Source organism: Pelophylax lessonae, assembly GCF_965119305.1.
Source record: "Pelophylax lessonae genome assembly, chromosome: 4".
NCBI classification, from domain to species: domain Eukaryota; kingdom Metazoa; phylum Chordata; class Amphibia; order Anura; family Ranidae; genus Pelophylax; species Pelophylax lessonae.
The window spans coordinates 530,410,177-530,426,572 of NC_138771.1; the positions used below are offsets into that span (position 1 = coordinate 530,410,177).

Sequence of the window (16,396 nt, forward strand, 5' to 3'; positions counted from 1 at the left end):
CTCTTTCGTTCATTGATGGACACCTCTCCTGTCATTCTTGACCATTTATTATGCTGCCCCCTACAGGAGTAGGTCACTAGGCAGAAAAAACGTCTGGCTACACCAATGGGCGGTCCCAGGGGGTATACTCCTCCTTCCTGCTATACAAGCAGTTGCCAGGAGAATTATAAGTCCACAGAGGGGTGGGTGCTGTCCGTCAATGAACATCAGAGAAATGGATCGTTCATTGACAGACATAGCTCCTGTCATTCTTGACCATTGTGAAGACCCAAAGCAGTGTTAAACATTAAGGGGTGGGAAACAGCAAAAAATTCCCAAGGCTAAACAGTAGCCAACCAGGCAACATAGGCACTCGATTTTTTTTCTGCCTGGTCTGAAGTAAGGACCTAGTTCCTTGCTGGGATCTTTGGTCCTGGCAACATTTTTTAGATAGAAAATTTTTTCCTCCTGGATTTTTCCTGTTAGATCTATCAACTGCCAGACTGGGTAACAGGCTGGATAATCTAGATCAAATGGCCACCCCAATCAGGCCTCAGCTCTGCGCTGGGTTGGCCGTGACATAGGCCCACTGGACAGGGGCTGGCCCTGCGAGTTAAACAAGTTGCAGCTTTCCTCCTGGCCGACAGCCCCCAATTTCAATGGAAAGGAAGATCTGTCTGGAGCTATGCCCACCTGGTTCCGGGTATGGTGAGTAGCTGTCCGTCCCCCCCTCTCCCTCAGGAGGGTTTACGCTGCGGATGTTTTTTTTTTTTTTTTTTTTGGGCGGTCGGGCCCCTTTCCTGGGGTGGGGGCAGGGTTCTAACTGGCGATTTTTTTTTTTTTTTTTGGGGGGGGGGGTGCGCTTCTAGCGACTGGACTATTAATTGTGCAGGGGGATTGTACCTGGTGGGGGCTCCTGCCAGGGTCCCCTGCCCTGCCTTGCCTGGATCTGTCTCGAGGCCTGGTCTCCCAATTCCGAGTTCCTGCATGCCTTATGGTGATGTGCGAGGTTGCCATTTTGTTGAAGACTATGTATTCCTATACACAGCGGCCATTTTCTTGTGGTTTGCCATTGCAAATAGCAGCGGCTATGACAGTGGAGCCCTATGGGCGGTGTTTTCGACGGTGGGTGCCCCTCCTTATCCCCTGGTGCTGACTCCTGGATCATTTAGATTCCTGATCGCCGCACGTGTAGTGCAGATTCTCCTGGTGGTTGCAGGTGCCTCTGTCGGCTGGTGGTAAGTCTGGTGTGGTTCTCTCCCTCTCTCCTGAGGATCGCTCTGTGCCTACCATCGCGGTAGGGGTTGTTCCATAGTGTGTTACACTTTTTTGTGGGGTGCCCCTGGTGACTTATGGAGTCTTTGGAGAACGTCTTCCCATCTGAACCCCTCTCTGAGGCTGCGGGGCCCTCCGGGTCCCAACCATTCATCGATGCACTGACAGTGGTCCTAGAGTCCCTTGTGTCCTGGGTGGAGGCGGCTTGCGGGTGACTGTCTAGCAAAAAGCGCCCCCTGCCTCATTTGTCTCATCAGATCCTGAATCTGATTTGGCCGCTGCAGACGTGGTTCCCCCTTCTGGGTCTGCGACCATGCGCCTGGAATCCTCCGATAGTGAGGAATGATTCCTCCACGTCTGCGACCACGCACGAAAAGGCACTGGTGGATGCACTGATTGTATCTGTGCGTGAGACCCTGAAGATGGAGGACGCAGCTGAAGCTGCGACGGCGGCGCCAGTATCCTTTGAAACTCACAAGCCATCCAGAGTGGCAAAGGTGTTTCCTTTCACCGCCTTTTTTGACAGAATTTTTGCTAAAGTGTGGGAACGACCAAAGCGTCCCCGTGGGGTTACTAAGCGTTTTACTAGGTGTTACCCCTATGAGGAGACCCTTCTTAAGATGTGCACTTTTCCAGTGGTGGTGGACCCTCCAGTTTCCAGATTAAACAAGGCAACCATGATTCCGGTTGAAGAGTCCCCGGCCTTTAAGGACCCGCAAGGAGGAGGCTGTGGCCAACACTATGTACACCTTAGCTGGTTCTGCAAGGAGGCCGGTATTTACCATTGCCCTGGTGTCACAAACTCTGCCCGATTGGGCTAAGCTCCTACGCCGTGACCTGGAGGGAGAACAGCTCCCTCCTGCCTTTGCTGAGCTGGTGGAGCAGCTGGTCCATGGGCTGCATTTTATCTGTGATGCCTCTTTGGATGCAGCTTGCCTCTGTTTTGGCGGTGGTCCTTCGGGCGGGACTTTTGGCTCGAATGCTGGTCTGCAGACCAGACTTCTAAAAAGGCCTTGACTGATCTTCCCTTTCAAGGTGATCGCCTGTTTGTAGCTACCCTGGATGACCTCATTAAAGGTCTCACAGGGGGGGAAGAGTACCTTTCTTCCGTAGGGTACTAAGGGCAAGGAACCTTGTTGTAGAGGTGGACCTTCCTTCTCAGCTCATATGTTTTTTTTTTTGTCCCTCAGGGGCGACTGACAAGGGCTTGAAGCCTTTCAGGGCCTCCTCTGGTGGCTCCAAACGAACCTGGTCTGGCAAGCTGAGAGCGGGCTTCTCCAGACCCGCTGACAAGGCTCCTTCTGCATGAAGGTGCGCCCTAACCTGTATCGGGGGTGGTGGGACGTCTTTTCGGACCCATGGACTTCCCTGGTACAAGACAAGTGGGTCCACAAAATCATTCCGCCCAGCTACAAGAACGGGTTTCGCTCTTGTCCCCCGGCAAGTTTTTTTTCCTTCCAACCTGTTCCTGTCCCCAGACCGGTTACAGCGGTGGTCCTCAACCCTGGTCCTCAGGGCCCACTAACAGGCCAGGTTTGCAAGATAACTGAAATACATCCCAGGTGATATAATTTGCTGCTCAGTGATTGCAGTACTCTAGTCTGCATCTCCCCAAGGTAATACTTAAAATCTGGCCTGTTAGTGGGCCCTGAGGACTGGAGTTGAGGACCATTGGGTTACAGGATCTGTTTGGGACAGTACAAGACCTGTTCCTTCAAGGGGTGATTGTCTTGGTTCCGATTTCGGAACGTTTTCAGGGTTTTTACTCAAACCTGTTCACAGTCCCCAGGAAGGAAGGCAAAGCACGTCCAATCCTGGACCTCAAGGCACTAAACTGCTTTGTGCGGGTACAGAAGTGCAGACTGGGTCCATTACAACGGAGGTGGCATCCCTGCGTCGGGGGGGGGATTTCCTCGCCTCTATAAATATCAAGGATGCCTAGCTTCACATTCCAATATGTGCCAGTCACCAGCGTTTTCTTTGCTTTGCTGTGGGAGAGGAGCATTATCAGTTTGTGGCATTACCCTTTGTCTCGCCCTTGCTCCTCGGGTCTTCACAAAAGTGTTGGCTCCATCGCGTTACTGGGTTACTTGGATGATCTTCTGCGAGCGGAATCTCCCTCTGCTCTGGTGGAGAACCTGGAGATCACAATACGAACTCTGCGGGAGTTCGGCTGGATTCTGATTTTCAGAAGTCTGCCCTGGTTCCGTCCACAAAGCTGGACTAATTGGGCCTGACTCTGGACTCTGCCTTAGCCAGAGTGCTCCTTCCTCTGGACAAACTCCAGAAATTGCAGGCTGCAATTCGTCTCCTTGTGTCCAATAAATGGTCATTCCTCCGGACTTGCATGCAGGTGCTGGGCCTGATGGTATCTACCTTCAAAGCGGTTCTGTTTGCACAGTCGTATATGAGGTCCCTGCAAAGGGAGATTCTGACCAAGTGGGACAAAACTCCGCAATCTGGGGAACAAAGGAGTCCCTGATATGGTGGCTTCCTTCCTCCCCTTGTATTGGACAGTGGTCAACCACGGATGCCAGCGTCCTTGGCAAACATGCTGCTCAGGGGATCTGGATGCTGGAAGAGTCCAGACTACCGATCAATGTCTTGGAACTCAGAGCGATCATACTGTGTCTGGATCATTAGACAGATCGTCTTCAGGGATGCCCAGTACGCATTCAATAAGACAATGCCACGGCTGTGGCTTATGTCAATCACCAAGGGGGCACAAGAAATACCCTGGCGGCTCTGGAGGTAGCCGGCATTCTAAGGTGGGCAGAGTGATTCGTTCCAGCCCTCTCTGCCATACACATTCCCGGGGTGCAAAATTGGCAGGCCGATTACCTCAGTTGGTAGGCAGATTACCTCGGTCAGCAGGCGTTGGACCAGGGGTGTGGTCCCTCCACCCGGAGGGGTTTCATCAGCGGTGTCACCGGTGGGGCACCCCTGAGGTGGATCTGTTGGCGTCTCGGCTCAACAGAAAGGTACAGAGGTTTATGGCTCGCTCAAGGGATCCACTGGCTGATGCCACAGACACGGTGGCCTTCCCTCTTCTCAAGCTTCTGCCCAGACTCCTACACAGGATTAAGGCAGAAGGGATTGCGGTCATCTTAGTGGCTCCTGACTGGCCTCGCCGGGCTTAGTACGCCGATCAAGTGTGGCTGGTCGCCGACGTTCCTTCGAAGCTTTCTCTCAGAGAGGATCTGCTGTCCCAAGGACCGATCATCCATCCTGCTTCACAGTCGCTGGCTTTGATGGCTTGGCTGTTGAACGCCAGGTGCTAAAGGGTAGAGGTTTGAGTGTAGGGTAGAGGGTAGAGTTGGTGATTCCTACGTTGTTAAAAGCTAGGAAATCTACTTCTAGTAAGATCTACCAACGTTTGTGGAAGACGTACATTGTGTGGTGTGAGTCTCTTGGGGTTCATTCTCGCACCTTCTCAGTGGCTCAGATCTTAACCTTCCTTTAACGAGGGGTTGAACAGAAATTGGCCTTGAGTACCATTAAGGGCCAGGTATCGGCCTTGGTGGTCTTTTTCCAATGACCATTGACCACACATTCCCTGGTGCGTACTTTTCTTCAGGGTGTCCAACATTTGGTCCCTCCATTGCGGGCTCCGTTGCCACCTTTGGATCTTAGTTTGGTGCTTTCAGCTCTACAGAAGCCTCCCTTTGAAAATATTCGGGAGATTCCCCTACTTACTCTGTCCCAGAAGGTGGCCTTTTAGGTGGCTATCACTTTTTCCTGCAGGGTGTCGGAACTGGTGGCGTTATCCTGTCATTCACCTTATCTGGTGATTTACAAGGATAAGGTGGTGCTTCGCCCCTGTCTTTCATTCCTTCCTAAGGTGGCCTCTGGCTTTCATTTGAATGAAGACATTGTGTTGCATTCCCTATGTCCTATGCCTAAACATCCGAAGGAAATTGCCTTGCGTGCCTTGGGTGTGGTCCAGGCTATTAGGGTGTACCTGGCAGCTGTAGAGTCTTTTAGGAAGTCAGACTCGCAATTTGTGCTCACGGATGGACCTCCCAAAGGGTTGTCCGCTTCCTCTGCAACCATTTCCAGATGGATCAGACAGACGGTGGTTCAGGCCTATTCCATTTGGTTAGGTCAGGTTCCTCCTTTCCCCGTCAAGGCGCACTCTATTAGGGAGCTTAGTGCCTCCTGGGCTTTCCCTTATCAGGCGTCAGTGACGCAGATTTGCAAGGCGGCCACCTGGTTGTTGGTGCACACTTTTACAAGGTAAAGTGGATGTGTTGGCATCTGCTTCCTTTGGCCGCAAAGTTTTTGCAGGCTGATGTTTAAGATGACCTAATCCTCTTTGAGGCTGTATTTTATTTTATTTTTTTCTAGGTGTGCTCCAGTTGTTTTTGTGGAGACCACGTTGTCTGGTTGGCTACTGTTTAGCCTTGGGAATTTTTTTGCTGTTTCCCATCCCTCCATGTTTAACACTGCTTTGGGACGTCCCAATGGTCAAGCATGACAGGAGCTGTCTCTGTCAATGAACGAAAGAGAAAATTTGATTTTTGACTTGAGTGCCTATAGCAGGAAGCTGGAGTATACCCCCTGGGACTGCCCATGGGTGTAGCCAGAAGTTTTTTCTGCCTAGTGCCCTACTCCTGTAAGGGACAGCATAACCCAATGGTCAAGAAGAACAGGAGCTGTGTCCGTCAATACACCTCAGAGAAATTGATTTTATGGCAAGTCAAAATCCCATTATATCTTTCAGTGTTGATGGTGCCTTTCCAGATGTGCAAGCTGCCCATTCCATACGCACTAATGCACCCATATATAGTGCATCCGGAAAATATTTACAGCACTTTACTTTTTCCACATTTTTATTCTGTTACAGCCTTATTCCAAAATGGGTTAAGGTAATTATTTTCCTCAAAATTCTACAAACACTACCCCATAATGACAACGTGAAAGAAGTTTGAAATCTTTGTGAATTTTATGAAAGATAAAAGATGAAAAATCCCATGTACATAAGTATTCACAGCCAATACTTTGTTGAAGCACGCTTGGCACCAATTACAGCCTCCATGTCTTTTTGAGTATGATGCTACAAGCTTGGCACGCAACTATTTTTGGGCAGTTTCTACCATTCTTCATTGCAGGACCTCTCGAGCTCCATCAGGTTGTATGAGGAGCATCGGTGCACAGCCATTTTCAGATCTCCCCAGAGATGTTCAAATGGGTTCAAGTCTGGGCTCTGGCTGGGCCACTCAAGGACATTCAGAGTTGTCCTGTAACTACTCATTTGTTATTTTAGCTGTGCTTACGGTCGTTGTGCTGTTGGAAGATGAACCTTTGCCCCAGTCTAAGGTCCAGAGTGCTCAGTAGCATGTTTTCATCAAGGATGTCTCTGTACATTGCTGCATTCATCTTTCCCTCAATCCTTACTAGTCTCCCAGTTCCTACTTTTGAAAAAACATCCCCACAGCATGATGCTGCCATCACCATGGTTCACTTCAGGGATGATATTGGCCAGGTGATGAGCGGTGCCTGGTTTCCTCCAGACAGGACGCTTGTTTCATCAGACCAGAGAATTTTGTCTCTCATTGTCAAAGTCCTTCAGGTGCCTTTTGACAAACTCCAGGCGGGCTGTCATGTGCCTTTTTACTGAAGAGTGGCTTCCATCTGGGCAGTCTATCATACAGGCCTAATTGGAGTGTTGCAGAGATAATTGTTCTTCTTGAAGGATCTCCTCTCTCTACAGAGAAATGCTGGAGCTCTTTCAGAGTGACCATCAAGTTTTTGGTCACCTCCCTGACTAAGGCCCTTCTCCTCCGATCACTCAGTTTGGCTGGGAGGCCCGCTCTAGGAAGAGTCCTGGTGGTTCCAAACTTCTTCCATTTACAGATGATGAAGGCCACTGTGCTCATTGGGACCTTCAATGCTGCAGAAATATTTTTGTACTCTTCACCAGATCTGTGCCTTGATACAATCCTGTCTCAGAAGTCTACAGACAATTCCTTGGACTTCAGGGCTTAATTTGTGCTCTGACATGCACTGTTAACTGTGGGAACTTATATGGACAGGTGTGTGCCTTTCCAAATGGCGTCCAATCCACTGAATTTACCACAGGTGGACTCCAATCAAGTTGTCGAAACATCTCAAGCATTTTGGAAAAAGTGAAGCACTGTGAATACTTTACGAATGCACTGTACCATCAAAGATGCAGGCTTTTGAAATTAGCACAGATAAGCCAGGAGGTCTCTCTCAACATTAGTCCGGAGGACACGGTGCCCATGGTTGCCAAAAATGTCAAATTTAGATTTGTCTCACCACAGAACAGTTTTTTTCCATTTTGCAACAGACCATTTTAAATAAAGTTTGGCCCAGAGAAGATGGCGGTGTTTCTGGATCTTGTTCAGATGTGGCTTCTTGTTTGCTTGATAGAACTTAAGTTGCATTTTTAGATGGTACAGCAAACAGTGTTTAGACAGTGATTTTTGGAAGTATTCCTGAGCTCATGCAGTGATGTCCCTCACAGAATCATGCCTGTTTTTAATGCAGTGCCCTCTGAGGGCCTTAAGATCACGGGCAACAAATATTGCATTTCTGCATTGCCCCTTGTGCGTAAAGATTCCACCAGATTCTTTGAATCTTTTGATGATGATGACATGTACTCAGGGGCATAACTACAGGGGTTGCAATTGCAACTGGGCCCGATGCTCCAGGGGGCCTGTGTGGCCTCCCTGTACACCTGGATAGGTGGGGGCAGCATGTAAAGAAATCACTTAAAACAAGAACCAAAGAACAAACTCTAAACAAAACATCATAAAACAAGGGTGGCAATCAGGCTGTCCTGGAGGACTTATAAAAACAAAGTTGCTGTCTTTGTCTCTGAGGCACACTAAAGATCGGACAAAGAGGATAGTACAAAAAACGATCAAGACAAACATTTAGAGGGATCCAAGAAAGCAGCTCCACTAAGTAAGAAAGGACCTGGATTGAGAGAAATTGAGTCTATCGTTGAGCTTGGATAGATACCAAAGGCAAATTGATCTTGCCTATAAGGTGAGAGGCTAGAGCACTCAGAGGTGACACACAAGGTGAAGGAGATCTTAGTCACTTAATTGCATGAGTGAAGCACGGATATAAGCGAGGAACGTATTCACACAAGCTATTTTGGATGTTCTCTATATAATTTTTTTCTTTTGGACTATTTCATTTAAATATTTATATCTAAAGAATTACAATTGAATTATTCACAGACATCTTTTCTAGCACCGTTTTAATAGAAAATTGCATGTAGCACTTTATTTTGAGCACAATATATATGTGTTTTACTGTTTATGAATCAGATTGAAGACCAACACTGGATTTATATAATTTATTTATTGATATCACTGGTAAAGAAGTAGCACTCTGATATTTATTTATTTATTTATTTATCCATTGATACACACCGTACTCATATATTTATTTATTTTAAGAAAACCTTGATATTGACTGATTTGATTAATACACCTGCACTTTCATCACCTAAAAACATAAATATTATATTTATCACGCGGAGCACCTTTAAAGCAAGAATTGTACACATCACTGCCACCAACCCAAATAGAGATCCATTAGAGCCAATCCCTGAAGCGCACCACTACCCTTTGAATTACTCAGGGGCATAACTACAGGGGTTGCAATTGCAACTGGGCCCGATGCTCCAGGGGGCCTGTGTGGCCTCCCTGTACACCTGGATAGGTGGGGGCAGCATGTAAAGAAATCACTTTCCTCCTATAGCTGCAGGAGGAAAATGGAGGAGATTGGTTCTTCTGTATGCTATCCAGTTCACTTGTGTTCTGCTGTCTCTGTGCCCCTGTGTGCTCCCCTGGTCCCCTGGGGCCCTTATTAGTTTCTTGCACCGTGGCCCTGAAGGTTCTATTTACGCCTCTGTATGTACTGTATGTGATGTTATATTTAAAATCTTTGCAATTTTATGTTGAAGAACATTATTCTGAAATTGTTCAACGATTTTCACAGACTGGTGAACCACTGCCGATTTAGAGACTCTGACTCTTATAGATGCCCTTTTTATTTCCAATCATATTAATGACCTGTTGCCAATTAACCTATTTGGTTGCTCTTTCTTAGTATTACCACTTACTTTGCTTTTTGTTGCCATGCCTCAAGTTTTTTGAGGTGTGTTTCTGCCATCAATTTGAAAATCACCTTATTTATTTTTCTTAAAATGGTATGTTTTCTCAGTTCACACATTTGATAGTTTTGTTACTGTGAATAAAATGTGTTTGAGATTTGTAAATCATTGCATTCTGTTTTTTGTAAATTTTACAGTGTCTCAACTTTTTTGGAATTGGGGTTGTAGAATGCAGCTTATTCAATCACCAGAGACCTGTGACACCTCTGAGAATGCAACCTTTCAATTTTCTTGAGACCAATAACTTTAATAATGACACCTTTGCCTTTTCTCCCTTACAGGTGAGGAATTGACAAAAATTGAAGACGAGGATGAACAGGGTTGGTGCAAAGGTCGTCTGGATGGTGGACAAGTGGGCTTGTACCCTGCAAACTATGTGGAGCCAGTGCAGTGACATTCAAGCTCCTTCCCCTCCCACCTCTAGCGTGCACCTAGTTCTCATAGTAACCTGTAATCTGTTCACTGGGAGTTCAATGCAACATAACCTGTATATAATATTATATAAGGAAGATATGGTTGACTCTAGAAATGAATTAACCTACATTCAATAGAACTGGGAATCTTGATGTTTGATTTTAATTTTTTTTTTTTTCCCCTCCCATTTTTCAAAGCCAAGGCACTGTTACTTTAACAGTATCGGTCTTTTGTTTTGAAAAGGGCCCTTTGCAAATAAATGCAAAATCAGCACATCGAGGAAGCAACAGTCCTGCTTGTTTCTTGCTGTATTTTTTTTTTCTGATTTAACTTTATTTTTATTGGTCGCTGTTGTGGGCAGTGCCTTGCATTGATCCTGCTCGTTCACTTCTTAGTATGATTTGTTGGAAGTGACCTTTTCTGTAATGTGGATTATATATTTTTTTAAGCGTTGCAGTTCTGTAATTTTTTTTCCTGTTTTTATGAATTTTTTTGTCTTATTTAATGGTGGGCAGAAAGTTTGTGTTTTTTTTTTTTTTGCTGCGGAAGGGGGGAGGTTCAGATGCTCCATTTTGCATTATAAAGTATACATTTGTGTGCTTAGTTTTATCTTTTATGGCAGCCATGTGACTCCTTTAGTTGGCGGCCCAGCCATGGCTAATAGCAAGGATAGTGTTGTATTTATCTAAAGTCTGTTACAGGAAATTGTGGCAGACCTTAAAATCCTAATGCTGGGTTTACGTCATTAAGGGCGTTATTTATTACTTTTTTTTTTCCCCCCAGTTTTGCAGCCAAAGTGGCTTTTGTATTTAGAGTTCTAAAGTTGCCCTTTTTAGCGTTTCATTTTTTCCAATTTGTGTTCTGTCATTGTTTCAGCATATCCATGTTTCGAAATAAAATCCTGATTGATTATTTCTGGTCCTTTAAATGACGTCTGCAGGTGAAACATTCCCTAGTTATATTCCAGAGTTGTATTTGGTTAAAGTGTATATAAAGGCATTTTTTTTGTTTTGCGGAAGGGTTAAATCCTCTTTTGGGTTTATATTGCCGTCTGTGTTCCCACTGGGGAGATTCACTGAAATCCAAAATTTAAGAATTTTCGCCAGAGCAAGAAGGGAGGGAAAATTCTTAAATTGGTACACATGTCAACTGGCTAAGATGGAAACTACATTCACTTTAGGGAGATTGCTTCAATTTTCCAGGTATGTCTCCGAGACAGGAAAGGTAAGGGAAATCTTCCAAGATGGACAGAGGCAGCACAAAATAACCTGGTATGGGTTTAAACCCCTCCCTAGTCGATGCAAATATTGAAAAAAGTTCTGCCTTTACATGCACTTTAATAATTTTTCAGGCACATTTGATAGAATAAAAGAACATGCTCTGTTGTGATCAAATGAAGGACTATTTCTGAAATTTCCCTCCCAATTGCTGATATCCAGCAGCTGATAGGTTTCCAGAATGAAGACCGCTTGGGCTGTGGAATGTGCAGCCTTATTACTTACTGCTACTTACTCCTAAACGGGTACATTTTCTTCTGCAAGTAGGTCAGTAATACTGACTGGATAGCAGAGATTTACACCGTAACTAAAAAAAAAAATACTTTAATATTCACTGTGTTTTTTTTTTTCCATTAACAGTAATTAATAGGTCTGTAGATCATCCACTCAAATTTCAAGTGACTTTCCCGTTAGTCTACAGAAAAAGTATTATGAAAATCCTAGGGCTAACAGAAAAATTTAAATATTTAATCTAAGCTTCTAACGCTGGGAAAGGGCTTTTGGTGTATTTTTTTTGTTTCACCTTCCGTAGATTTTATGCAGAAAAATTAATAAAAAAAAAAATTAAAGCTGTTCTAGTTTTACAAATATTGAATAAAAAAAGGCTACATATGTGTCAAGACTTTCTTCATGTCATCTACTGTACAAGTACCCAAACGCTGTGTTTAGAGTAATGTGCGTTTGTGTGTCTATGGATAAACAAAATTATACCTATTTATGCCTCTATATCTAGATATATTGACCATTTTTTGACTAATTCTGAAGAGAATCCTTTAAAAAGCGCATGTTGTCTTGTGAATTTCATGACAGACTATGCCTGGAGACTGTTATCGATCCTAGATCTTCGATCCTTCCTAGTTTTTTGCTGTATCATAGTCTTAAGTATTCTGTGATTCTGAAAAAAAAAAAAAAATTAGTAATAAACAACAAAAAAAAAAAGTGTTGTGACATGTACTTTGGAAATTTAGTGAGATGTACTAAATAAGCTTTTGTTTTGGAGGTTCCATATGGATTTCCTGTAGCGAAACACTGTATAGTCTTCCACAGCGCCTAAACGGAAAGTATTTGAGAAGGCTAGTCTCCTAAAGCAGAATTATTTTTCCTGATGTGGTCAGAAAAAGATCACCCTATGAACTCATACATAGGTAATTCTGATCTACAATCGCTCTCAATGTTATACAATGAATTCTTGGTGATCAGGCTGGATCTCTGCTCTGTAATTTGAAGCCCAGCTGAACTTTAAGTTTAAGGGCCTGTGTCAATGGGATTTGGGCTTATGTTAATTGCATTATTTAGAGATGTTTCTGAGTTTAGGTCAGAATTCATTTAAAAATGCACTTACATTTCCGAAGACTAGGAACCCTTTTGACATGAATCAAAGCCTGTCGACACGAACCCTAAGCTAATTACATATTGAGTGCTTTGTAACAAATATGTGTGCAAAATCTTAGTTTATATTCAGAGTATAAAAATCTGTTCCCTGCCATGAGGCTGCAGAATTAAGGGTCCTTGCGCACTCTCTGGAAGCAGTGGTTTCTCTTTAGTAGTCTGGCACACCCTTAATAAAGGACTTGAGCTCTCCAATAAGTAGGGGCATGAGCTTTACTGATTTGTGGAGTTTTTATAGTAGGTCTGACACAGAAGAAAGATTTTGGAACTCTGCAGAGAAACTACTGCTTCTACACTGAGAGAGCCGTGATGGTCCTTTTTCTGCAAAATGTTGGCAGGGAGAGGCTTTTCTGCTTGGGCTGTGGCCTGCCACTTTGCGCACTGTTTCATTTTGATGAACTTTCAATGTATTTAGCTGATTTAAGCATAAAGTAGAGTTGGGATTTAACAGGTCTGGTCTTAGTCTTAAAAAAAAAAAAAAAGCCAGTTCACTCAAAATGTTAATTTAATTTTTGGGTGAAGGCAGGTGTTCTGAGTTATCCAAGATTTTGTAATATATCTTCAGTTGAGTTCCAGCATTAAGATCCACTTGCTGATGTTCCAATCTCAACTCGCTTCCTTTCTATTGAGCCTAACTCGTCCCACTGCAGCAAGAGTAGACTCACTACTGCCCCAAAGTAGGACTCTTGCTCCATTCACCTCATCAGCAGTCACTTTGTCCCATTGCATTGAGAGGAGTCCACATTATCCACTAACTGCATCCTTAAACCTCAAACAGGGACACTAAGGCTTTCCTTTAATGTCTGACGGATGGGCCAAGCTAGAAATTCTAACCCAAATATCTGCTGTGTTTCATGTAAGGTATAATATTTATGGTAATTCTTAGTATTGTGTAGACTGACCCTTTTAAATCCTGGCCTCTCTTTAGAGCAGAGTGCTTTGAGAAGAGATGAGTGATCTGACTAAAGATGCTCAGAAACACCACAAATGCAGCATGAGAGAAGTCTCTTGATATGATGTATTACTGTCTATAGCAAAATGTTTCTATTTGCATTTAATGGAAAAGCTGTTGTTGAGGAAAGTCTTTACTGCATACTATAGCACAAATAACTGTACACAGAGCTGATTGTGGTATATCGGGTAAGTTGTGCCACACAAGAAACATTTTGGCTGTAATCTTATTAAAGGAATACAAATATATTTTATTCAAATTCTTCCAATGTGTGTCTGTCCTTATTTTAGCATGCGGTTTATTTGTGTTTTGTGTATTCTTGTATGTGAGATAGATTTATGCACTGTATATACATTGCATTTGAAATCACTCAAAAAAGAAAATACAAAAGGTAAATCCGGATCTCAACATAAGTACATCTTCACAGCAGACTTGAGGACCGGAACGTGACAGGAAAAATGTCAGTAGGTTTCTTACCCACAGTTATTCTTCAAAATGATGAGGTAAATTCTTACCTCAAGGGGTACCCCACTTTTATTCACTTGTAATGAATAGAAATGGTGGCCAGGGAACCCACCATCCTTTTTGTCTGACCAGACTTCAGGTTTCCAACAAGGCATGACTCACTTATACACTATATTGTCAAAGGTTTTGGGATGCCTGTCTTTACACGCACATGGACTAACTAACAACTTAGGACCAAGCCTATTTCTGACACATCTCAATCAGTATTTTTTGAAAATTACTTAGAACCCTCAATCATTATATACAGTGCCTTGCGAAAGTATTCGGCCCCCTTGAACTTTTCGACCTTTTGCCACATTTCAGGCTTCAAACATAAAGATATAAAACTGTAATTTTTTTGTGAAGAATCAACAAGTGGGACACAATCATGAAGTGGAACGAAATTTATTGGATATTTCAAACTTTTTTAACAAATAAAAAACTAAACAACTGGGCGTGCAAAATTATTCAGCACCTTAAGTTAATACTTTGTAGCGCCACCTTTTGCTGCGATTACAGCTGTAAGTCGCTTGGGGTATGTCTTTATCAGTTTTGCCCATCGAGAGACTGAAATTTTTGCCCATTCCTCCTTGCAAAACAGCTCGAGCTCAATGAGGTTGGATGGAGAGCGTTTGTGAACAGCAGTTTCAGTTCTTTCCACAGATTCTCGATTGGATTCAGGTCTGGACTTTGACTTGGCCATTCTAACACCTGGATATGTTTATTTGTGAACCATTCCATTGTAGATTTTGCTTTATGTTTGGATCATTGTCTTGTTGGAAGACAAATCGTCCCAGTCTCAGGTCTTTTGCAGACTCCATCAGGTTTGCTTGCAGAATGGTCCTGTATTTGGCTCCATCCACCTTCCCATCAATTTTAACCATCTTCCCTGTCCCTGCTGAAGAAAAGCAGTCCCAAACCATGATGTTGCCACCACCATGTTTGACAGTGGGGATGGTGTGTTCAGGGTGATGAGCTGTGTTGCTTTTACACCAAACACAACGTTTTGCATTGTTGCCAAAAAGTTCGATTTTAGTTTCATCTGACCAGAGCACCTTCTTCCACATGTTTGGTGTGTCTCCCAGGTGGCTTGTGGCAAACGTTAAACGACACTTTTTATGGATATCTTTAAGAAATGGCTTTCTTCTTGCCACTCTTCCATAAAGGCCAGATTTTATCAGTATACGACTGATTGTTGTGCTATGGACAGAGTCTCCCACCTCAGCTGTAGATCTTTGCAGTTCATCCAGAGTGATCATGGGCCTCTTGGCTGCATCTCTGAATACTTTCGCAAGGCACTGTATACAGTGCCTTGCAAAAGTATTCGGCCCCCTTGAACTTTTCAACCTTTTGCCACATTTCAGGCTTCAAACATAAAGATATAAAACTGTAATTTTTGTGAAGAATCAACAAGTGGGACACAATCATGAAGTGGAACGAAATTTCTCTGTCGCTCATTGACAGACGTAGTCCTCCTTTATTAATATCAACTCGGGTTATACTGCCCTCTACAGGAGTAGGACTAGACAGGAAAGAAAATGTTCTGGTCACACCCTAAGGGCAGTCCCAGAGGGTATATCCTCTCTCTCTCTCTGCTACAGCAAATCAGTTTTTTTCTGTCTAGTTAGGAGTAAGGACCTAGATTCCTTGCTAGGATCTTCGGTCCTGGCAGGATTTTATTTTAGAAATACTTTTTTAGACAGCTTTTTTTCTCCAGTGTTCCTGTGAGATCTTCAAGCAAAGCAAGGAAAGCGACTTCCAGCAAAGTCTATTATCGCACATGGAAGACATATATTGCGTGGTGTGAATCTTTGGGATTTCCCCCATGTACCTATTTGGTGACCCGAATTTTGGCTTTTCTGCAAAAGGGGGTTGAGCAGAAACTATCCTTGAGCACTATCAAGGGTCAGGTTTCAGCGTTAGCAATCTTCTTTCAGAAGCCTCTGGCTACCCATTCCTTGGTGCGGAATTTCATCCAGGGGGTGCTGCACTTGGCTCTGCCAGTGCGCGTGCCCTTACCGCCCTGGGATCTTAATTTGGTTTTGTCGGTTCTGCAGAAACCTCCCTTTGAAAATATCAGGGAGATTCCCTTGCTTGCATTATCCCAGAAGGTGGCCTTCTTGGTGGCTATTACTTCTGCACGCAGGGTGTCAGAACTGGCGGCATTATCATGCCATTCCCCATATCTAGTGGTTCATAGGGATAAGGTAGTTCTTCATCCGAAGCCATCCTTTCTTCCTAAGGTGGTTTCAGATTTTCATCTGAATGAAGATATTGTGCTACCTTCCTTGTGTCCTAAGCCCAATCATCCTCGGGAATGTGCGTTGCATTCCTTAGATATAGTTCGGGCTATCAGGGTATACCTGAAGACTACGGAATCGTTCCGTAAAACGGATTCACTTTTTGTGATCACGGATGGCCCCAGAAAGGGGTTGCCTGCATCTGCCGCGA

General features: G+C 44.1%; 1 protein-coding gene across 2 annotated transcripts in view; it reads left to right on the top strand.

Annotated features, from left to right (window-relative positions):
- The window catches only part of PACSIN2 (protein kinase C and casein kinase substrate in neurons 2), a 114,386-nt gene extending 103,793 nt beyond the window's left edge, over positions 1–10,593 (top strand). For both annotated transcript variants that reach the window (XM_082254271.1, XM_082254272.1), the window contains one exon: positions 9,691–10,593. In XM_082254271.1, coding sequence (XP_082110397.1) covers positions 9,691–9,803 — 113 coding nt within the window. In that variant the 3' untranslated portion in view covers positions 9,804–10,593. The remainder of the gene's footprint in view (positions 1–9,690) is intronic.
- Positions 10,594–16,396: the final 5,803 nt, after the last annotated feature.